Source organism: Pristis pectinata, chromosome 6 (assembly GCF_009764475.1).
Source record: "Pristis pectinata isolate sPriPec2 chromosome 6, sPriPec2.1.pri, whole genome shotgun sequence".
NCBI classification, from domain to species: domain Eukaryota; kingdom Metazoa; phylum Chordata; class Chondrichthyes; order Rhinopristiformes; family Pristidae; genus Pristis; species Pristis pectinata.
Window position 1 is genome coordinate 32,105,104 of NC_067410.1, and position 25,098 is coordinate 32,130,201.

General features: G+C 39.1%; 1 protein-coding gene across 1 annotated transcript in view; it reads right to left on the reverse strand.

Annotated features, from left to right (window-relative positions):
* Positions 1-357: 357 nt before the first annotated feature.
* Positions 358-25,098, reverse strand: part of suclg2 (succinate-CoA ligase GDP-forming subunit beta) — a 297,231-nt gene continuing 272,490 nt past the window's right edge. The window contains exons 10-11 of the mRNA XM_052018514.1: positions 17,354-17,474; positions 358-1,212 (exon numbers count right to left, since the gene is read on the reverse strand). Of these exons, the coding sequence (XP_051874474.1) occupies positions 1,097-1,212; positions 17,354-17,474 (237 nt within the window). The 3' untranslated portion in view covers positions 358-1,096. The remainder of the gene's footprint in view (positions 1,213-17,353; positions 17,475-25,098) is intronic.

Genomic DNA, 25,098 nt, shown 5'->3' on the forward strand with positions numbered 1-25,098 from the left:
AGTGTGTATAATTTACAAAATGCACTGTAGCAACTCACTAAGGCTTCTTCAACATTACTTTCCAAACTTGTGACTTTTATCACCGTAAAGGACAAAGGCAGCAAGCACATGGGAGCACATCATATGAAAGTTCTTCTCTGAATCACACTTTCCTTTCTTGTAAATATATCATTGTTCCTTTATCATCTCTGGATCAAAACCTGATACTCCATACCTCACAGCATTATGGGAATATTATCATCCCATCAAGTATCATGGTTTAAATTGGCCCAGGAGAGTTTCAAATAAAGAGCATTACCAAATCTTGGGAACAAAATCTATATATACAATTGCCATTTGTTCTTAATACTCAAGTCTACAGTTGAAAGCATTTTATTCACCTTTTGGAAGACATTTTCTGTTACAGGATATGGTCTGAGGAAATAATTAGTTTTTGCTTGCCTGTACCGAGATACTTTCAAAGTTGTTTCAAGTACTGTAGACTTGAAAAGGGTCACAAAAGTTTGAAATGACAATATAGCTCAGGCAGTAAATTTCTAGCATAGTTAAAATAGTTTCACAAAGACAACAGTAAAAAAAAATATTTAGTAAGATTGTTTGCCCACTGGAACATTGTCAACAGTACAACTGACTTAATTATGCCAAGTTGTGTATATTCCAGCTGGAAATAGATATGTATTCTTGGCACTGAAGGAAGGTTAAGGCTTACAAAACAGCACCAGTTTTACTGCTGTAAAATCAGTATTGCCATTTTAATCAATTTTAAGATTAAGGGCAAAGCTATTTGTATTTCACGACATTAGAATTCACAGAAATAGAAAAACCTAATTTTCATAAAAATGATATAACAACCATTGATATGCAGGAATTGTTTGAAGTACATAATTCAATAAATTTGTAAAAATCTGCCCAATTTACAGCTTTTTTTCTGTAAAAGTAGTAGACTTTATATAAATGTATTGATATTTCTTTAAATCTAACACAGCATTGGGTGAAAAATAACCACAGAAGATTATTATTCCAAAATTAGTGGAATTAGCTGATTGAGCAGTACAACATAAAGAAAATTCATTTCTTGAAAATTTCCTTCATTAGTCTAGTTTGAAGTCACACTGGCAACTACCATCTTGGCTGCATCTTCCAGGTTGCTGGCAGAAGAAATCGGCAGCCCACTCTCACTCAGGATGCGCTTGGCTTCATTAACATTGGTTCCTAGAAACAGAAGGGAAACAGACAGTGAATGGTGGCAGATTGATGGCAGATTAAAATTAAAATGACAAACATGGTATGCCTTTGAAATAAAAGCTATCTGCTTATTAAAGTAATATTCAGATCTGAACAGTGTTTTAAGCTAAAGTATATTGACTTTACTAATTTCTTGAGTCATTATAAACCACTGAAGTGTATTATTTCTATTGTGCTTTACAAAATGAGATTACCTGCTGATTCACATAACCTTGAAATTCAAAACATATGCTACCCAAATCAGAAGAAATTATTTTCATCTTCTTTACGTTTATTTTCCAGAATCCTTGCTGCATCATAAACCTTTTTAATATAAAGAAGAAAAGATTTTCTGCTGGTATAATTATGCCAAGGAGTTTAATTTAGCTGCACTTCCATTGGATACCCAAAGAAAGCAAGGCAGTGCCTGTATGAAATACGTATTTTCATTTCCATGTATTATAGGCTGCACAGATTTTTACACCAAAGTCATTTGATTTCTGAACATTTCTGTATTTTCAGTCATCCTAAAATTATTTTTGGTTCTGCTTATTAAGATAACCAGTTTTTTATGATTTGGTACCATTCTGCCTTCTTGGAATTTAAGGCAGGAGTGCTGCAGTGTCCCCATAATTAACAAAGAAAACTATTGGTGCAGCAGTATTGCAGTAACGTCATTGAACTAATAAACGTGAAACACAAGTTCAAATTCCATCTATGCATCTGAGGATTTAAGTTTTGGTTGGAGTGACCTTGGCTCTGGTATGCAGGTGAATGTTGGACTGTTTTCTGTAGCTTAGCTCCACTCCAGCAGGAAACCAGGCAATGAGGTATAATATTGAAGCAAGGACCGAGAAGAATGTTGGCCCAGCCATGATAGTAAGATATTTATTTATGAGTCACATGTACATCAAAACACATAGTGAAATACATCTTTTTGCGTTACTGAGAATGTGATGGGGGCAGCCTGCAAGTGTTGCCACTCTTCTGGCGCCAACATAGCATGCCCACAGCTCCTAACTGGTACGTCTTTGGAATGTGGGAGGAAATCGGAGCACCTGGAGGAAACCCACGCAGACACGGGGAGAACGCACAAACTCCTTACAGACAGCGGCAGGAATTGAACCTGGGTCACTGGCACCGTAATAGTGTTATGCTAACCGCTACACTACTGTGCCACCTTCTTGAAACAGCCTTCTTGATTCCATTCCACCTTCTTGGGTTTGGATCTGTATTGGACCTAATGGCTAGGAAATGGGGCTAGCATATCATCACATAAAAGATTTTGAATGGAGACAAATTTCTGATGACAACCAAATTTGAGAAGATGCTGCTGCGTGCAATGCTCTTGGAGTTGTCATGCTGTGAAGATCACGTCCATTGTACCTCTTGGTGGATGGAATTTGCACTGTGATTCAGGGAGGAGTTATTTTGCCACTGGGAAAAAGTGGTTGCAATGATCTTCCCTGTGGTAGATCGTAGAGACCCATCTATAATGACTACAGTTGAATTTGTCTCCTTTCCTGAAGATGGGGATGGTTACAGCATCCCTGAGGCTTCCTGACAAGTCCTCCTCATTCCAGATGAGGGAGACAAGGCTGCAAATTCATGCAATAAGTTCTCCTCTGTCAAGACTTAGAGATTCAACAGGGATAGAAATGAAGAGAGAAAAAAAATCAGGTCTGTAAGCCATAAAGAACATCCATAAAGTAAAGAATTTCACTGCTCTCAAAAGTCCCAAGTGGCTCACGAAAGATAAATATACACTTGAATAAGGTATCATTAATTAATGGAGAAGTTGAAGCTTTCCAGCTGTCAATCTATCTGGGATTCTTTGGATAATGGAGCAGGTTTATACTTCATGTTGAGTACTTTATCTGAAACTCTAGCTGGCTTAATTATATACAATATTCATAACTTCAGATTAATTGTTTGAAAGTGGAAGGCATAACAAAGCCATGATTTTGGGGCTTCAAAGCTTCATGCATGTAGGTCAGTGAAGCTTTTAAGAAATTGGCTGCTGGGGAAAGGAGATTATGACTGAGGAAAGTTGAAGGAGGAGGGAAAATGAATTTCAAAGTGAAGTAAAACGAACAACATCCCTCACTTCTAGTAACTCGTTACAATCCCAGGTGAAACATTTTGTGGAATTTGTTTCTAATTTCAATGCAATGAAGTACCCAACTTCATTAGCAGGGAAAAGGTCGACATGCATAAAAATGTTCTAAAGATTTCCTTCACTTCAGGGGCAGTTACTTTGACCTTTGATCACAGGCTAGAGTTATTCATATACATAAAAATCTTCTGCTTTTAAGTAGAAGAAAGCTAGAAAAAAATCTTTACGTCTAGAACTCTTATCAAATAAACATCATTTAATGTGCATTTGCAGGGAAGTCCTTTGGCTGTCCTGTTTAAGCTCTGCTAGTTTATGAATAATATTTAAAAATAAAACCATTCTACTTAAACGTTACTACTGATGAGATCAATTTCTTAAAGGAAATCACCTTCTTTAAGATGATGAGTGAAATTTAAATATATCATTAAATCAAATACCTCTAGGCAATCATGAGCTCAGTTCAATAACCAGACAATTACTGATCCCTCACACAAAACAAACTAAATATTAGCGACATTATGCACACTGTTTCTTAAGTTATGAAAGCTTACAAATGTACATTTTTTTATATATAGCACTGTACTTGACCTCAGGATTTCCTCAAGGGTTTGCTGGCCATTTGAGGCACATTTGCCCAGAGTGCCGAAAGATTCTCTTCTCTCTGCTGAAAAGTCCCTCAGCGTCTTTTACATCCACGTGAGCATCTTTGATACAATATTTCAGCCAAAAGGTGGCGCCTCTGACAGTAAATGGCAGCATCTGCTTGGACTATCTGCCAGGTGTCTCGGCAGGGGCTTGAACACACAGCTTTCTGACTTAAGGTGTGAGCCCTATCAAGACCAACACCTTAACAGATGGGTAAAAATAACCAAAACACCAGCTTGCATTTCTTTATTGGTTAAGTTCTTTTTTTGCTTCTTACCACACGTGGTAAAATGTCACAAAATTTGAAAGTTTAATTTAAGTAATTAAAACTTCCACAAGGTTTAAGAAAATGTCAATCATCGTACTTTACAATTACTCATTCACTGTTTGAAAGCTAAATATTTATGTAAATTATTTAGTGATCATGATTAGGAACCCATATACTGTGTGTTGGTGCTAATTATCCTACTTATTATGCTTTGCAGACTGGCTTCTCCTGAGTCTTTAGATATCCAGCTGCGAGCTTTATGAAGCAATTAGGACAAAAGGTGCTGAAACAACACAAATGAGTAAAGAGCAGCACACAGGAGGAACTCAGCAGGTCAGGCAGCATCTATGGAGGGAAATAAACAGTCGATGTTTCGGGTTGAGACCCTTCATCAGGACTGGAAAGGAAGAAGGCAAATGCTAGGATAAGAAGGTTAGGGGAGGGGGAGTTTGTGTGTGTTGCTCCAGATTCCAGCATCTGCAGAACCCCTTGTGTCTCCAAAGTGGAGAAAGAAAAAGCTTTCCTGTGACAGCAGAACTTAAGGTACACTTTCACAGAAGGCTCTTAAACACATTCTGACAACAGGTCTATCTGTGTGCTTCAGTGATACCAGTCCTCCCCAGGTTGGGAGACTGGCATGGTAGATTTGCTGGCTACTAGCAAGCATCTTCTGTTGCCTGGGAACTCGGTTTGTGGCTGTATTTCCAAACTGTGAACTTATGGGTTATGAACAGCTCACAGGAACGGAACCCGGCCATAACCTGGCGATGGTGTGTAATGGTTTAACCGAGAAGCTTCCATGTGTCTCTCCCTATGGGATTGTCAAGTAGCACCATGAGTCTGCTATCACAATATACCTTTAGCCACAGCTTGAACCTACACTAATGCCTCCCTAATCTTGGAAAAAAGGAAGCAACAACAGGATTTTCAATATGCCACATAAAGATTAACCTATGGGTGAGGTTAGAACACATAGTATCCAGGTGTGATTGGGAACTGAATGTCCAGGGGTACACAGTGTATAGGAAAGATAGGCGGGTAGGCAGAGGGGGTGGTGTCGCCCTGATGGTTAGTAATGATATAAAATCAATGGAGAGAAGGGACATAGGGTCAGAAGAAGTGGAATCCTTATGGATGGAGTTAAGAAATAGCAAGGGTAAAAGGACAATAATAGCAGTTATATATAGGCCCCCTAACAGCAGCCGGGATGTGGACTATATGTTACAGTTAGAAATAGAAAAGGCATGTCAGAGAGACAACATCAAGATAATTATGGGGGATTTTAACACGAAGGTGGATTGGGAAAGCAGGAAGGCAGTGGATCTCAGGAGAGCGAATTTGTGGAAAGTCTACGGGACGGCTTTTGGAGCAACTTGTTGATGAGCCCACCAAGGATCAGCTGTTTTGGATTGGGTGCTGTGTAACGAACCGGAGGTGATTAGGGAACTAAAGGTAAAGGAAACATTAGGAACTAGCGATCACAATATGATTGAGTTCAGTTTCAAATTTGAAAAGGAGAAGCTGATATCAGGTGTGTCAATATTTCAGTGGAACAAAGGAAATTACAGTGGCATGAGAGAGGAACTGGCCCAAACTGATTGGAAAAGTAAGCTGGTTGGAGGGATGGCAGAGCAGAAATGGATGGAATTTCTATAAGAAATAAGGAAAATGACGGATAGATATATTCCAAGAAAAAAGGAGGTTATCAATAGAAAAATGGCACAAATGTGGATAACGAGAGAGGTTAAGGCTAAAATAAAAGCAAAAGGGAGGGCATACAAGGAAGCAAAAATTAGTGGGAAAACAGAAGACTGGGAAACTTTTAAAAACTTACAGAAAGAAACTAAGAAGGTCATTAGGAAAGAAAAGATGAATTATGAAAGGAAGTTGGCAGATAACATTCAAAAAGATACTAAGAGTTTTTTTTAAATATATGAAGAGTAAAAGAGAGACACGGGTTGATATAGGACCAAATGAAAATGGTGCGGGAGAGATTATAATGGATAACAAAGAGATGGCAGAGGAACTAAATGAGTACTTTGCATCGGTCTTCACTGTGGAGGACATCAGCAATATACCTGATAGCCAGGGGTCTCAGGGGATAGAACTGAGTTCAGTCAAGATCACTAGAGAGAAGGTGCTAGGGAAGCTAAATGGACTAAAGATAGATAAGTCTCCCGCACTGGATAAAGTGCACCCTTGGGTTCTGAAGGAGGTGGCTTTAGAGATTGCGGAGGCATTGGTGATAATTTTCCAGGAATCAATAGACTCCGGCATGGTTCCGGAGGACTGGAGGGTCACAAATGTAGTTTCGCTGTATAAGAAAGGTGGAGGCAGCATAAGGAAATTACAGACCTATTAGTCTGACATCGGTGGTGGGAAAGTTATTGGAATCGATCCTCAAGGAGGAGGCTATGGAATACCCAGAGATGCAAGGAAAGATAGGTCCAAGCCAGCATGGTTTCGTGAAGGGAAGATCCTGCCTGACCAACTTATTGGAGTTTTTTGAGGAAATCTCAGGTAGGATGGATAAGGGAGAGGCTGTGGACGTTGTGTATTTAGACTTTCAAAAGGCCTTCGGCAAGGTGCTGCACAAGAGGCTGATTAATAAGATGAGAGCTCATGGAATTACAGGTAGGATATTAGAATGGGTGGAGCATTGGCTGGTAGGCAGAAAGCAAAGGGTGGGAATAAAGGGATCCTGTTCCGCAGGGGTCGGTGTTGGGGCCGTTTCTTTTTACTTTGTACATTAATGATTTGGATTATGGAGCAAATGGTTTTGTGGCTCAGTTTGCAGAAGACACCAAGATAGGTGGAGGAGTAGGGAGTATGAAGAAACAGGAAGGTTGCAGAGAGACTTAGATAGTTTAGGAGAATGGGCAAAGAAATGGCAGATGGGATTCAATGTTGAGAAATGTGCCGTTGTACACTTTGGAAGAAGAAACAAACGGGCAGATTATTATCTAGATGGGGGGAAAATTCAAAGTACAGAAGTGCAAAAGGACTTGGGGGTACTCGTGCAGGATACCCTAAAGGTTAACCACCAGGTCGGATCGGCAGTAAAGAAAGCGAATGTTATGTTGGCATTCATTTCGTGAGGTACAATGTATAAAAGTAAGGAAGTGTTGATGAGGCTCTATGGGGCACTGGTGAGGCCTCATTTGGAATACTATGTGCAGTTTTGGGCCCCTTATCTTAGGAAGGATGTACTGATGTTGGAGAGGGTTCAGAAAAGATTTATGAGGATGATTCCCAGAATGAAAGGGCTTACATACGATAAGCGTTTGTTGGCATTTGGACTGTACTCACTGGAGTACAGAAGAATGAGAGGTGACCTCATAAAAACCTTTCAAATGTTGAAAGGACTGGACAGAGTAGATGTGGCTAAGCTGTTTCCCTTGGTAGGTGAGTCCAGGACTAGAGGGCACAATCTTAGAATTAGAGGGTACAGTTTAAAATGAAATGAGGAGAAATTTCTTTAGCCAGACCCAGAGGGTAGTGAAATTATGGAATTCTTTGCCACATACAGCTGTGGAGGCTCAATCACTGGGGGCATTTAAGGAGAAGATTGATAGATATCTAATTAGTCAAGGTATCAAGGGATATGGGGATAAGGCCAGAAATTGGGGCTAGATAGGAATAGTTTTAGTTTAGTTCATGGACCAGACTCGATGGGCCAAATGGCCTTCTTCTGCTCCTTTGTCTTGTGATCTTGTGAGATGGCAAATTGGATCCAAAACTAGCTTGGTGGTAGGAGGCAAGAGTAGTGGTGGAAGGTTGCTTTTTAGATTGGCGACCTGTTAATCACTGTAATGCTGCAGGGATCAGTGCAGGGCCCTTTATTGATTGTCATATATATTAGTGATTTGGCATCACAGGTAGTTAGGGTCGTAAAGAGAGTTTTTGGCACTTTGCCCTTCATAAATCAGGGCATTCAGTACAGGAGTTGGGATGTTATTTTGAAGTTGTACAAGATGTTGGTGAGGCCGAATTTAGAGTATTGTGTGCAGTTCTGGCCACCTACCTACAGGAAAGATATCAATAAGCTTGAAAGAGTGCAGAGAAAATTTACACGGATGTTGCCAGGACTTGAGGACCTGAGTTATAGGGGAAGGTGGAATAGGTTAGGACTCTGTTCTCTGGAGCGCAGGAGAATGAGGGGAGGTCTCATAGAGGCGTACACAATTATGAGGGGTATAGATAGAGTGAATGCATGCAGGCTTTTTCGCCTAAGATTGGGTGAGACTAGAACTAGAGGACATAGGTTTAGGGTGAAAGGTGAAATATTTAAGGGGAATCTGAGGGGAAACTTCTTCACTCAGAAGGTGGTGCGAGTGTGGAACGAGGGGTGGTTTATGGGAGTTAATAAAATTATTAGAGGGACATAGATATGGTAGATATTTACATCTTTTCTCCCCCCCCAGTGTAAGGGAGTCTAAACTAGTGGACATAGTTTTATGGTGAGCAGGGAAAGACTTAAGGGGATCTGAGGTGCAAGTTTTTCCACACGGGGTGGTGGATATATGGAACAAAATGCCAGAGGAGGTGTAATTGTACCCGCCTCTTCCAACTTTTAAAAGACATTTGGACATGTGTACAGATAGGAAAGGTTTAGAGGGTTATGGGTCATTCACAGGAAAATGGGATTAACGTAGATAGGCATCTTGGTAGGCAAGGATGAGTTGGGCCAAAGGGTCTGTTTCCTTACTGCATAACTCCATGAATCTAACTAACTGTGGCACAATCTGAGGGGGCATTGAGCTTTGATTCTTCTCTCCATTAAGCATTTGGAAGGTTGGATTTATGAAAAGTGAGAGAAATACTGCCATAGCTATTGTCTTTTATCCATTATTACGAAATTGTTAGCTAAATAATTTAAACCCTGATCATATAAAACCCTAAAATGAACTGGTTTTAACATTGTTAAATAAATGGATCTGCTGGTTGTTAGTGAATAGGTTCAGTGTTTTATGTTTTCATTTATCATATGTTGTAAATCTATGCAATAATATAGTGGGGTTGGTTGGGAATTGTTATATAAACTATACATGATGGCAAGTCAGAAACTTGAAACAACACCACCTCTGCAAATAAACTGAGCACACTACATTATACATGATGGGTGGAGTCAGTGGGCTGGTGGGAGACACTCCATTGGGATAGGCACATTGATCATTTCAATATGATAATCACTCATTAAGAACATTATTTGCAGAAGTTTATTCTTTAACTCTGGGCACATGGGTTTCACTAGCTTAACAGAACTTGCCAGTGAAAACCATGGTGAGAGCACAGTGAGTTGGATAAGAAAATCTGGTAATTAATTTTGCATCCTCACAGCTGGCTTCTTGCGTGACTCCGTAAAAGACCTTCTTCACAAGTTGTGTTGGGGGGGTTGATTGGAAAACTCTGGAGGTGCCTGCTTGTTAATTGCTCTTTGAATTTCTCACTGGGTGCATCAGCATGGGTTGCACAGGATGCTGAGAAACAACAACAGGCTGCTCCTCACGTACCTGCAGCTGCTTACTAGACAGGAATCAGCAGCAAGACTGGAGGCCATTCCCACTTCACAGGAGGTACAGGTAGAAAACCAGCTTCCTCAACACATTGTGCAGATGTGTCTGAGGCAGCTCGTTGACTCAGGGATTGGCAAGCACTTCAGCATTTTGGAACAAGAACCTGATGCCTGCTGGACCGCTGTCAAATATCCATCACCTTTAACTTACTTTGCACATGACATTAACTGCAAACTACCACCACCCCTCTGTACTCTGCAGCCCAGGTGGCTGAGGAATGTTCATTAATGGGAAATGTTTCTATTCCATCAATGAGTGTCTGTTCCACTGATGTGTGCAAGGTTGCGAGGCAGCGCCCATCACATATTCATCCTGTGGCTGTCCACCCTTCTCAATGTATTCACATCTTCAAGCAGCCCTGCAACTTTCAATGAACTGTGTACATTTAACCCCAGATCTCTCTGGTTTTGTACCCCTTTATTACTGTGCTCCTTGGTTTGTATTGCTTTTTCTCACTCTTTGTATCATAATGTAAAACTTTGCATTTCTTAGCATTACGTTTCATTTGCCACCTATCCACCTATTCCAGCCTTCCTACATCTCTTGAACACTATTTACTATCCTCTTCACAGTCATTCTGCCTCCAAGTTTTAAGTTATCCACAAATTTGGAACTTATGCCCCTGTACTCCCAAATCATTAATACACATCAGCAAAAGCAGTGATGCTAACTCGGACCCCCTGGGGATCTCCGCTGCACCCTTCCCTCTAATCTGATTAACAACCTTTTATAACGACTGCCGATTTCTTCTTACAGCCGACCCGTGTTTGGGTAATGGAAATTCGCCCCGACAGAATCACAAATCACTACCTAAAATTTGAGTTATGGAATAAAATTCAATCTCACAGAATTTATGCAAAGAAAAAGTTAATAAATAAACACAGAATTTATTCTTTTTCAACTCACGTTTTTTGACAGATGATGTGGCTTGATGTTATGGATAACATATGGATACAGTATGGGACTTTTTTTTAGTAAAGCAATCCCCCTTGTAACATGGGGGTTGCTTGTACTCCGCCTGTTTTCTATCCATTCTGTTGTAGTCCAGTTATTCCTTACCCTTAGTCTCGATGACAAACTAATTATGTGGCACTTTATCAAATGTCTTTTAGAATAGTACTGCACAGTAGCAAGGGTTGCAGGCACACGCCAGAGAGAAGAAACAAGAGGCAACAGCAGGGGAAGGAAGATGCAGGCAATGCAAGAGCCCCCACACAAATTATTGTTATATGGTAGTGTGGTGCTACAGGTAGTGTAGATGTCTCAAAGTTCCAGTGAACCTGAATCAATCCTAACCTTGGGCATTATCTGTTTTGAATTTACTGTATACGTTCTCCCTGTGAACTTACCCCAGTACTCCAGTTTCCTCCCATACCACTTTTTCCCAGGGCGAAAATGGCTAACATGAGGGGGCATAATTTAAAGGTGATTGGAGGAGGGTATAAGGGGGATGTCAGGGGTAAGTTTTTTTTTACACAGAGTGGTGGGTGTGTGGAGCGCACTGTCAGCACGGGTTTGTGGGGGCAGATATATTAGGGACATTTAAGAGACTCTTAGATAGCCACATGAATGATAGAGAAATGGGAGGGAAGGGTTAACATTTGGGAGGGAAGGGTTAGATAGATATTAGAGCAGGATAAAATGTCAGCACAACATTGTGGGCTGAAGGGCCTGTACTGTGCTGTGGTGTCCTATTTTCTATCCCAAAGACATGCAGATTGGTAGGTCAACTGGCCACTGTAAATGCCCTAGTGTATAGGTGAGTGGTAGTATCTGAAGGGATTTCTCAGAACGTGAGGAGATTAAAATGGGATTTGTAAATGGACAAAACACAATAAGTGCTGGAGGAACTCAGCAGATCAGGCAGCATCCATGGAGGGAAATAAACAGTCAGCATTTCGGGCTGAGACCCTTCATCAGGATTCATCTTGATGAGGGGTCTCAATTGCTTCAACATCCAACATCTGCAGAATATCTTGTGTATTTGTAAATGGACACTTGGTGACCAGCATGGTCTTGGTCAACCAAAGGGCCTCTTCTGTGCTCTATGTAAAACAGTGGACTTAATGCTGAGGCCAGAACTGATCAGCAGCAAGATCAGTATGCTGTCATAAATTCATGATGGTTGAAAAAGCTATAAAGCTACAAAAAAGCTATAAAGGGAGGAGAAGATGAAGTCCAAGGGTAAGCAAGCCAATAATCTAAAAGAAGATTCCAAATGCTTTCTCGATACATAAAGGGTAAGAGAGAGGAAAGAGTTGACATTGGACCACTGGAAAATTACGCTGAAGTGGTAGTAATGGGGAACAGGAAAATGGCAGAGGAACTAAATAAGTTTTTCACTGTACCTTGGTACAAGTGACAATAATAAACCAATACCAATACCAAGTACTTTGTGTCAGTCTTCACAGTGGGAGACTGTAACATGCCAGAAGTTCAAGAGAGTCAGGAGGAGAGGTGAGTGTAGAGGCCATTACTAATTAGCTGAATGGCCTAATTCTGCTCCTATATCTTATGGTCTTATGGAAAGCTCTTCACAGCCAATAAAGTGTCACTGTTAGCGTGCTTAATGCTATAAATATGGAAATGTGACAGCCAATTTGTACACATCAAATTCTCAAAGATACCTGTGAGATAAAGGGTTCCACTTCAGTTTTAATTATATGGTTTGGATCATAAATATTTGTCAACATGCCCGGTAAACCCCTCTGCTCTTTAAAAAAGTGCTATGGGAATACAATCATTCATTTGAAAAGGGTTTGACTACAGTTTATAGACAGCAATTCCAAGAACGCAAAACTCCCTTGATATTGTGCAAGGTGTCAGGCCAGATTTCCCGCTCAAATCTTGGTGTGAGGCTCTATCCACGACATGTTGACTCAGGAGAAAACAGACAGATTTTTAGCATTACTGTATTTGCTACCGGTGGGTGAAAAACAAGCAGACTTAACATTTCAATGCATTCACATCTCCTCACAGTGTAAATTAGGTGGATTACAGTTTTCATCCAAAAATATATTCATGGTTCAAGTAAAAATGCTGTGGATTTCTTGGTTTTGTTTATAGATTGTTAAAATAATTTTAGACTGTTAAATTCCACAGCAGCAAACTATTGCTGAAATGTTAACCTGTAAATATATTTAGGCAATAACAACGGCATTTTCTTATTATCACAGGTCCTTTTGTATTAAAAGGTAAATGAAACCAAGTAGAAAAAGAGATGATTGATGTAATACCCATACAGGACATCCAATGCAAAGGTTACTAATTCAAAGTCAACCGCTGACAATCTTGGTGTACTTTGATTGATTTAGAAATGGGAAGACAATATGAAAGATAACGAAAGGAGAAAGCTTGAAACAGATTTTAAGGCTTATTATAATTGATAAAAATAAATCCCTAATCACAAATAATTAGTATTAATTAATTATCATTCTCCTCTATCTTTCATTTTCTTCTTTCCCCAAACCACAAACTTGTGCTAAAGAATGGTCATATACTTACTATTCATTTGTAAGCTGCAACAGTGAATGATGTCAGGCTATTTGATTGGAGGGACATCATTAGTTGATTCCTTCCCTATCAGACATCTATACAAGCACGCTTTCCAGCAAGACCCCTTTGTGTTTAGTCTTAAAATCACAGCTGAAGGAATTACCCAGGCTAAAGAAAAAATAGAGTGGGTACGAGAAGTTTGAAATAAAACAGGAAACGTTTGCATGCCCTCTGGAGAGAAACAGTTAAAGTTTCAGGTTAGATTCTGAAGTAACAGCATCAGCCTGAAACCTTAACTCTGTTCCTCTTTTCACTGATGTTGTCTGACCTGTTTAGTATTTTCAGCATTTTCTGTTTGCATTTATCATTAAAGTATTACTTTAGTTTGACAACACAATACTCATACACTGCTAATGAGGATAGTTCAGTGCAACTGTAGGGCAAACATGAAGTGAAACATTGTCAAAGCATCCTGAGCACACAGAAGGCATGTTAGAAAGCACTAGAGTATTGCTTCAACATCTTATCACTTGATTATCTAAGGCAGAGCTGGGTGCACATGAATATTAATTTTGTTGACAGCTGTTGACTCTACATCACCTAGTTATTTAGTGGAGTATGAAAGACTACATTAATTTGCTGCTACCTCAGGCATATGTCCACGCCTGAATGAAATACACACAATAAATGAATGCATAAGGTGTATTGATGGACCAGTGTTAGGTTTTTTGAATCCACATTAATCAAAATGGCCAACACTGTCATTTTTCAAGAAATCTTGTTTCAGATTATAGTTCTGCAACATGTCAAAACCTGAGTAAAAGACACCCATCAACAAAATCATAACTATTTTGCAAAATCAGTATTTAATCAGGGTGTATTTCTCTGTGGAACGTATGCATCACAGAGAGGCTAAGTCAGCATAGCTTACATGCTGCACCATTGTTATTTAGTGTTAAGCAATATTTTTTACAATGCTCAAGTTTCTTTGTACTTCTGCCTCTTAAAATATTCTGATCTCAAAGCCAGGTTGATAATGGAATAAGAAACACAATTAAGAGTTTACCATTAACCTCCCGGCACTTGATGGCGGCAAAGAACCGTGAACTGTGTTCCATGCTCAGTCTTACATTCTAATAGAGAGCACCCGAGCTTTATTCCAAAGCTTGATTTTGCAGTTTATGCCATTATCTTTACAGATCTAGTAAAGGTTAGAACTGCTAAGTTAATATTGGTAGTTCATTATTGCTTGTTGTAGAACAATTGTGTCACCAAATTACATTTATTGGGACTGACTTTCTGGAATTGAGCAAGGAAAATACAAACTACTTTCTAATTAGCTTTCTCATTTCTTTCCATATAATCTAATGTAATTCTCTGAGCTAGACAGTAGGGGTGGGGTGCATGGGAGGGGTTCTGGGGTGGGTGGGGAAGTTGAAGAGTTGAGCAACATCACATTTTAATAAGAAATCATTGTTACAGATGTCCAAATATTTTGCTCAAATAAAATCAAATATTATTAATTGAAAGTTTTAACAAATTGAGTTTTGCTTTAAACAATTTCCTCTCCGAGTTGTAATGGGGCTATTATCGAGTTCAGCCCACATCTTTAGGTTTAGTTATGTGTGTCTTGGCTGTTATAGAATGGTGTGGATATTTAAATTATTAAAAGCAAGTTGCTATAATAATAAAAAAATGATTCTGATTGCTTTTCTTTAAAAATACAGAACTCTCCAATTCCTGTTAAATTATTTAAACTCAGCAACAGTTGCAAAGAAATAACTTTACACTTTTCGGTATTGTTATCAGCATAGCTATGGTTCTCTGATGGCTTGATTCTAGGCGTTTAACAGTGCTGCTCAAGCTAGCAAACAGCATCACAAACTTGCACGCTAGGTGGTGTGAGAAGCCAGTTCAGATTCACTCTGATTCTCCTAGTTTACATAAAACAGAAGCAAGAATAATTCATTGAGCCTGACTTGCCATTCAAACAGATCCTGGCTGATTCACTACCTAAAGTACACTTGCCTGCTCAATCTTCAGATTCACTTGACTGTCCAAAAATCTATTCACCTTAGCCTTGAACGTACTCGATAATTAAACACCCACAGCCCTCTAGGGCACAGTGTATTCTAAAAATTCAAATTTCATTCAAAAATTCATTTTTCTCAGTCTGATATGGTCTACCTCTGACCCTGGGATTATCCCTCCCCAAACCCACCCCCCACCTCCCCATTTCTATATTTACTAACCATACAGTTACTGGACAGGCACCCCGACAATCTCTACCTGGGAAATCTGTAACAGTAAAATTCTTCCATTTTTGTGTATTATAACTTCAATGCAAAGATTACACAGATTTGGTAGAGCTTACAGAATACTAGGTGGAGACTGCATATATTATGATGACTAGAAAATCTTACATTTATACAGTGTCTTTATTTATATTGAAAAACAGTTCTTCTCACATATCTAATCAGACAAAAATGTCCTGGATTAAAAGACGAAATAGAGTCTTGGAGTTGAACAGGACAGAAACAGGCCCTTCAGCCCATCACATCAATGCCAACCTTTTTGCCCATCTACACTGATCCCATGCCTACAGTAAGGCTGTATACTTCCACGCCTTGCCCATTTAAGTGTCTATCTAAATGTCTCTTAAAGGTAGTGATTGTATCTGATTCCACCACCGCCTCTGGCAGTGTGTTCCAGATATCAACTGTTCTCTGTGTAAAAACTTACTCCTCAGATCCCCTTTATAACTCCTTCCCCTCATCATAAACCTTTGATCTCTTTTTTGTGATACCCCTACTATGGGAAAAAAGATTTTGACCATCTACCTGATCTATGCCTCTCATAATCTTATATAATTCTATCAAGTCACCCCTCAGTCTCCCTCGCTCCAGTGAAAACAAACCCAGCCTATCCAGTATCTACCCATAACTGAAGTCCTCCAATCTCGGCAACATCCTGGTGGATTTCCTCTGCACTCTCTCCAATGCAATCACATCCTTCCTACAGTGTGGTAAATAGGACTGCACACGTACTTCAGGTATGGCCTAACCAATGTTTTGTAAAGTTGCAACATAATGTCCCAACTTTTATATTCTATGCCTCGACCCATGAGGGCAAGCATGCCATATGCCGTCTCACGTTCCATCATCCTGTGTTGCCACTTTCAGGGAACTTTGGACTTAGACCCCTATGTCTCTCTGTTCGTCAATATTCCTTAGTGCCCTACTATTTACTGTACATGTCCTACCTCTATTATCTTAGACAACATTGCTCACTATCCACAACACCACCAATTTTCATGTCATCTGCAAACTCATTAATTATTCCTCCTGCTTTCACATCCAAGTTGTTAACATTCATCACAGACAGTAAAAATCCCAGAATGAATCCCTGTGGTACACCACGAGTCACAGACTCCCATTCAGAAAAAACATTCTTCCACTACTACCCTCTGCCTCCTTTCACAAAACCAATTTGGATCCAATTAAGCAACTGGTCTTGGATCCCATACTCCATAACATTCTGGACCAGCCTACCATGTGGGACCTTGTCAAAGCCTTACTGAAGTCTATATAGACAACATCTACTGCCCTGCCTTCATCAATCTCCTTAGTTACCACCTCAAAAAACTCAATCAAATTACTGAAACAGGAGTTCCTCCTCACAAAGTCATGCTGACTATCCCTACTTTCCAAATGATCATAAATCCCACCCCTTAGAACTTTCTCCAATTATTTCCCTACCACTAATGTAAGGCTCGCCAGTTTATAGTTACCTGGATTATCCCTGCTGTACTTCTTAAATAAAGGAACAACATTAGCTGTCCTGATATTAGATGGGGTGACCAAAGGATTGGCCAATGACTTTAGCAGGTATTTCCTTTCAGTTTTTAATCAATTATTAACTTTTTTGATATATAGTGTAAATGGAAGAAAGCTGAGAACATAGCAGTAGTAAGAAAACACATATCCACATGTTTTCTTTTGGCAATTTAGAGTAATGTCCATTACTTACCTTCAAGTCTCACAACAAGTGGTACTTCGAGTTTAAGTTCACGACATGCCTTTGTTATACCATTTGCTATGATTGCACAGTTAACTATTCCGCCAAAAATGTTGACAAGGATTGCTTTGACCTAGGAAAAGAGCAAAGAAGCTATAAGAAAAAATGCTTAGTGTTCATTTTATTTTGGTCTGCAAATATTTGATTTTCTTTTACATTGCACACATCATGCAAATTTGAGTTATGGCTCCATTTAAATCCATATCCCAACAGCTTAAAAACGTTTAATAATCACTCCTATTTAAAAAATGCAAAATTCCTAGTTGTATCACAAATCATTGTAAAGCCTATATCTTTTTATCCCATTGGTAGCAACCAATCAAATTTTAAAACCAAAAAAAAGCAGAGCTCCCAAATACTAATTTGCAATGATGCATATTTTTTCACACTGCATTTATCGTCAGAACATTCAAGAGTTTGTACGTTCTCCCCGTGTCTGAGTGGGTTTCCTCTGGTGCTCCGGTTTCCTCCCACATTCCAAAGACGTACAGGTTAGGAAGTTGTGGGCATGCTGTGTTGGCGCCGGAAGCATGGCGACACCTTGCGGGCTGCCCCCAGAACACTACGCAAAAAGATGTATTTCACTGGTGTTTCGATGTACGTGTGACTAATAAAGATATATCATCATCATATATCATTCAGATCAGTGTTCTTTGTGATCTATTGAACAGTTGTTTCTGAAGTGTTTTTTTTTCTGAGAATACTGTTTGATATGACCAACATGCCATGTTCAAACTTGGTGTTTCTTACCCAATCCCACCCAGCCCACCACGCCCAGCCACTTGAAATCATGGCATCTCCAGGTCATGTAAGCAAAAGCAATGATGATCCACAGACATTCACAACTTTGTCCTTATGTTTAGTTTCACATAAGTAACTAAAAAAGACAACTAGTTTGATCCATGACATTTTAACTGGTACCTAGATGAGATAATAACCAAAGAAGGCTGAGATATCCAGATACATTTCTCTGATTAATCCTTCCATTCACATAGAAAACCATGCACCTAATCAGATTGAGAACTAAGGAACCAAAGTTTTGAACTTGGATCTCATACTGCTCTTCATTACAGATTTAGATTTGAAGTGTCAGATATTGCTTTAAGCACACAAGTTGCATCATTTTTTTTTAAAGTAGAAATTGACTGATTGCTCTTTCTATGTTAATACACAAAAGGTGCTGGAGGAACTCAGCAGGTCAGGCAGCATCCATGGAGGGAAATAAACAGTTGATGTTTCGGGCCGAGACCCTTCATCGGCACTGGAAAGATGGCAGAAGCCAGAATAAGAAGGTGGGGGGAAGGGGAGGAGCACACGCATGCAGGTGATCGGCGAGTTCAGGTGATAGGCGAGTCCAGGTGAGAGGGGGAAGGTAGGTGGGTGGGGGAGGGGGGAAGACGTAATAAGCTGAGAGGTGATAGGTAAAAGAGGCAAAGGGCTGAAGAAGAAGTAATCCGGTAGGAAAGGACAGAGGACCATGGAACCTTCTGTTGCCCTTTCTATGGTGCTGTTTACATTAGTGTTAGATGGACTCAGAATAATGAATCTCCTCACTGATCTTGATTTTCCTCCAATATACCTGCAGTTAAATTCTCTGTTACATAGAGCTGCATCAATATACTCAGTTTCTAAGTGACCTCAATTCACAGTAGGTAAAATACACAGAACAATATATTATCTGACATGAAAATTGCAAATGGCTGCCCATGAGCTATTTTAAATACAAAGAAAATGCACATTCTAGCCTTTGGTGGGGTAAAGTTAGATGACAGTGTAATTATAAAATCATTTTTATTCTATGTTTATTATAGTGAAAAGAATGAGAAGTGATAGTGACCGAGAAAAAAAAATGACTCTCTCAGCAGCAACTAATGCATTCAGGTGGGGCCTGTATGTGGAAACACGGACTGTGATTGAACAGAGCCAGCTATTGCTGCCAGACAGACTTCTGGTGCCAGCATTCATAAAAATCCTTCCTTCAAACCTGGAAGAGGTAGAAGATCTTTGCCTGCTTCAGAAATGTGCAATAGTTCCTGAATGATGAGGAGGTATAGCTTACAGATCAGCCATTGTTTATGATCTATGCAAAATAATTGACCATCTTGCATTTAAACCATTTCTGTCTGCCAACAGCTAATAATCCTGCATACTGCCTCTGGGGAAACAGCTTCCTTTCAGTTTTTTTGGGCAGATACTTATATTTCTTGTATTCAGTTTAAAAAATGGCTACATGAGTCACTGCTCTTATGTGCTCCATCAATAAACGAGAAGGTGTTCAGACAAAGTTCACAATCTTAGCTCATATAAATGGAAAGACACATTTGAGTTGTAAATTGGAATTGCTTATGTCATTACATTGTCCCAATGGGTAAATAAGAAACAGAAATCTATAGAAGTGTGGTATTCATACGCACTTTTGTATTGTTGTTTATTAAGGCAAGCGACAAGGATAGACCTTCACTGAAGTCAGTCAATACTTTAACTAACAGCAATGCAGAAACAACTGTGTACAAAAGAAATACCACGTAATATGAGTTCTTACAAGGTACATACACAATCAATATTTATTGAATAGTATGCTAAATACAAGAAATTAGGACTTTTACACACACTTAAAAATTACTTGATCTTTCATTTATTGATATCTTAAAAATATTCGTACGCAAATCAGATGCTTCCATTTAGTGTGTTTCAAAAAGATTCCACAGTCTATCTGTTAAAAGACAATTACATTTATTGTTTGCTCAAAACACAATAATCTGTTAGCAAGTTAGCAAACTCACCAGAAGCAGAGCACTGAGTCACATCACCCTGACATATACTTAGTCAAAAGAGAGAATAAACAAGTATATTCTCGGGCTAGACACACATTCCTGCATTGACACTTTGCTTTGATCTTCAAGGGAGTTGGTCTCAACAGCGAGCAGATTACACTGAAGACAGCAATGACTGTCATTGTTAAATAAAAGGAAAGTTATTGCTCTAGCTGCAAAAAAGAAATGCAAACACAAGATGTATGTTGCCTATAAGAAATTTAAATAGATTTACACCTCTTGCTCATTCTTGCAATACAACCTGTTATTTCATATTGCATTTGTAGATTTACTCCACTCAAAGTTCTGTCTTAAAGCAGTCGTGTAGAGTTTGAGATAATCTTTGCTTTGGAGAAAAACATCTACTTTAACCAGCATTCATGCTAATTCATAAACTATTGGTGATATAATTAGGTTCTACAATATCGCTACTTTTATGACATGTTACCTTTTGAACAAGGATTCTTCAAGAAGATACATTCTTACGTAATATTTAACAAGTAAGTCAGCACAAGTGTCTGAGGGCTCTGTTGCTGTAGGAAGCACCCATTGAGTGGTATGAAATCCCAAACCAGCTTGTAGGCCATTTTAAAGTCACCATTGATGATTATGATTCTAGCCACTGTATTATATAGGTTGGAGAAGTTCAGCCAAAGAAAGTGGTTTAGAGATTTTAATAGCATTAAAATAGCATTGTGGGTCACCATAATGCTATTTGTGAAAGTCACAAGAAGTCCAAGAATCTCAGCTGTGGGGTTAATAGGACAATGCTGTCGGGGTTCCCTGTATATCTCTAGTTCCCTGTGTTTCATGGACAGTTCCGATTGATGTGTTGCATGCTCTCAGAGATGTTGACATTCAGCTCACCAGGTGCAATCTCTTATAAGGTACAAACCACATTGTAAACAACTACTGAGGAATTACCATTCCTTCATTTGTTGCCGGGGCTAAATCCTGGAACATCCAACTCAACAGAATAATGGGAGTACCTTCACAGAAGGACTGCCTGTGATTCAGGAAGAGGCTCACCACAATCACCTTCTCCAGTGGAAATAGGGATGGGCAAGAATGCATGGCCTTTCCGGCTTTACCCAGATCTTGAAAAAAACCCACCAAAAACATGAATGAACGTATGGATCTTGCAATAATGGGAGAGGATGGGCAGTGCTCCAAGGGATTAGAGGGATCTGGTCAGGCTGGTGAAGAATGGAGCCTGGAGGATGCACGTACTTTGTGCAAAGGCCTCATGGAGATGGCCTCCCTTCAAAGTTCATCCATCTTTGAGTACAGAAAGCAAAACTGTACAGAGTACTCCAAGTGTGCTCTCACCAGCCCGCTATAAAGCTGCATCAATACTCTGATGCTTTTATTACAAGGGTTGCAGAGTATAAAAGTTCCATTAGCCTTCCTAATAACTTGCTGTACCTGCTTGCCAGCCTTTTGCACTCCATGCAGTTAGACATCCAGATCCCTCTGTACCATAATATTATCCAGTCTCACTGCATTTAAAGTTATTTGCCTTTTCATTATTTCTTTGTTCTGTTACGGACACGTTGTTTCAAAGAATAGACTCTTCACAGATTGGCTTCACCCCGAAGAATGAGCCAGTCCTCCATCTCAGCAACTTCCCCTGTGGAATTTTTGAATGCCTTGTGGCCCCTCAGTCCACTGTAATACAGGCCAATCACTATAACCATTATTGTCACATTTGGTTTCACCCAAGATCGCTTTATATGGAAAAAAGTTAGTCAGCATTCTGAATCAAAAACAGAATATTAAATTCTGATTTGGACATGAATGCAAAAAGATAAGAGTATTTTTTTAAATGAGCCCCAGAGCAGAAGTACAAGTAAGTTTTAAGGTAACATTGGTTACATTGTATAAAAAAAAATTACTTTGGGCAAATAAATATATTGGTAAATTATCACAGAAGTTGTTGCCAATAAGGTTAAGCTAGTTTTAGAATGCTGGAAATACTCAGGTCAGGTGGCATCTGTGGTGAGACAGACACAATTATCATTTCAGGTTGATGATCTCCCATTAGTTCATCTAGCAGCTTCATATAACTTGTCCCTCAACACCAAGAATCAGCTGTATTGCCTCAGTATTGCCTCCAAATTCATTGCCTCAAAATGAGCAGAATTAAATGGATTACAAATGTAATTAAATAAAAATAACAATTTAAGGTCTTGTGCCCTTTGGAGTTTTAAGCTTCAAGGCAATTGGTAAAATACATAATTTGAGAAAAATACTTTGAAACAAAATGGAAATTATGAAAACTGAAGTGGAATAAATCCATTTTAAACAATTGCTGTTGGTAGCTTTTCAGGACCAAATTCGAGTCATGTAACCTAATTTACATGGTAAGAAAGTAGAAGAACAGAAGGGGACAGAAACACATGTTTGAGAGATTGCCATAATGAAGTAATAAACAATATTTAATTGCTCTGCAGCATATCAAAATTTATATAGAAATGAAGATAACCAAAGGATATGACTAGATACAGTGTAGTATTCTAAACATTTTTGGCACTTTTGAGTATGTGACCACAAAGATTCTTCACCTTTGTCAGGGACCAGAACAGCAAGGTGTTAGAAATAAATCATTGCTGGAAAATTCAAAATTCTCAAATATTGTCTTCAAAATCTTGGGCAATTTAGTTTCATTACATCTTATCATTAAAAGAACATGCACACAATCAAAATTACATTCTCATAAATAATAAGATTTTCATGAAAGTACATAAAATCAGCAAAACAAGTAAATTCATCCTGTGAAGTTAACAATCTATGGGTTTCATTGCAACATTTAACTGGGCATGAGCAAGAAAGGGCAGACTGTTCTTACTTTTACATGAATACACACTTGTGAAGCACCCCCAAGTGAGTTAGGGGTGGGATGTCACCAGCTGTCAGAACCATTCAGGGGCAGGGCTGGCCACATGGAGTCAGAAAGGTTCTGCTCTCTGAAAGGCCTCGTCATTGTGCTAGGAGTGGGCATCACATTGGAAGATTGAGCATTTTGTGCTTAAACACACATTGTGCAAAGCAGATGTGGTGTGAACCTGACACAAAGGTGCAGCTAAATTAACAATAATAATGCTGTTTCTTTTTAAAAGACATGCCCGTTTGATGTCTGGGTGGGCTTGTACATTAGGTACAGGTTTGTGATGTACTCTCAAAGGCCTGGTTGAGCAGGCAAAAATGAGGCTAGCATTGAGAGCAAAAAAAATCCAGAATTTCTGGTCAGCTCTTGAAACAGCTTCACGTAGTAGATGGAGGTTAAACTCAAGCCACGTAGTATTAGTAATCAGAATAGGTTTATTTCACACCAATACATTCTTGGAAAAATAAATCGTTTCAAGAATAATCTGCCCTTCCCAGCTCATGCCCAGTTAAACATTGCAATGAAATCTATAGATTGTTAATTTCATGGGATGAATTTATTTATTTAGGACAATAAGCTGTTATTTTACATGACTAAGAAATAGCAGTAGATAACAAATCTGTTCTGACGTAACTTTAATCTATGCCGTACAGAAACTGAGCTAAACAAGATTGTGAATATTACTTGGCCCAAGTTAACCTGCTGCTACCGCATGGAGCGCTTTCAAGAGCAGTGACCGGCTGCCCAGAAATACTGGATTTTTTTTTGCTTGGGAATCATGAGCTTTCACACAGTTACACAGTTAAAGATTGGTAGTCCTCAGCTAGCTTTTAGGAAGAATTTCAGCACCAATATTACATCAAGTTGATGTAATTACTGCTTAGTTACAACACAATATTATTATTATTTTACTACAGTTGAAGTAGCATTTCTTTATTAAATGCACCTAATTGTCTCACTATATTGCAATAATGGAAAGTTTTACTAGAGACTGTTTAACTAGGTAATGTGACCAGGTACAGCAATTTATAAACATTGGGCAGCCTTAATTATGAAGATGCACAAGGGAATTGTCACAGGATCTGGCACTAATGGGTTCAGCTCTTCGGATCCAGCTGTATTTTGAGCAGTGACCAACGTCTCCAAAAGTGGAATTTTCAGCAAACAGTTTAACGATGAAAATTTGAAGATGCAATATGAGTAGGCCGAAAGAACATTGTAGACAAAGAGGTTATCACAACCAGGGCTGCTAAATGTGGGACCTGAAGGTCATAGAACTTAAGAGATATGATATGATAGTACGTTACTATGACTAGCACTAGATGGGTGTTGTCGTATAGACCTCTTGTTGAACTCCATGAACCTGCATTTTTTGATGGGTACAATCGGCATCTGACCTCTAGTATCTGATTAGCATTGGAAACCAAAGACAAATCTCTGTCCAACATATGTTTCAGGTGCAATATATCTGATAATAATCAGTTCCCTTGTTTTTGAAGGCAAAGGAATTAATGAGAACCACCACTTGCCTAGCATATCTGGATTTTGTTTTGTTCTTTAATGTGAAACATCCTTGAACATCCTTGACAGGTAACTGTTTAAAAGTCACTTGACTCTTAATAGGAAAACCCTTGTAGTACATCTCATACAGGCTGACAACCAATAGGGGAGCTTGTTTATAAAAATGAAAGTTAAAAATGGTGCCTTCAACATCCCACACTCCCTGCCTGCTTCTAAACACATACAAATATATTAAAAAATAAATTTACATATTTTGAAATGAGCAGAATGTTACAAAGAAAGAGAAACTCGAGAAAGATATGAAGAAAAGTTTGGACATCCAGGTAGATATTTAATTGCAGCACCCTTGCACACAAGAGAAAAAGTTTATCCGAGAATAAAGGTAATGAACTTTAAGATATCAGGCTAGATCCTGCTGACCCGGTCCTGCTGCCAGGAATTGCTGCCTGTGGACCCCCATGTCTGTACCTACCTGA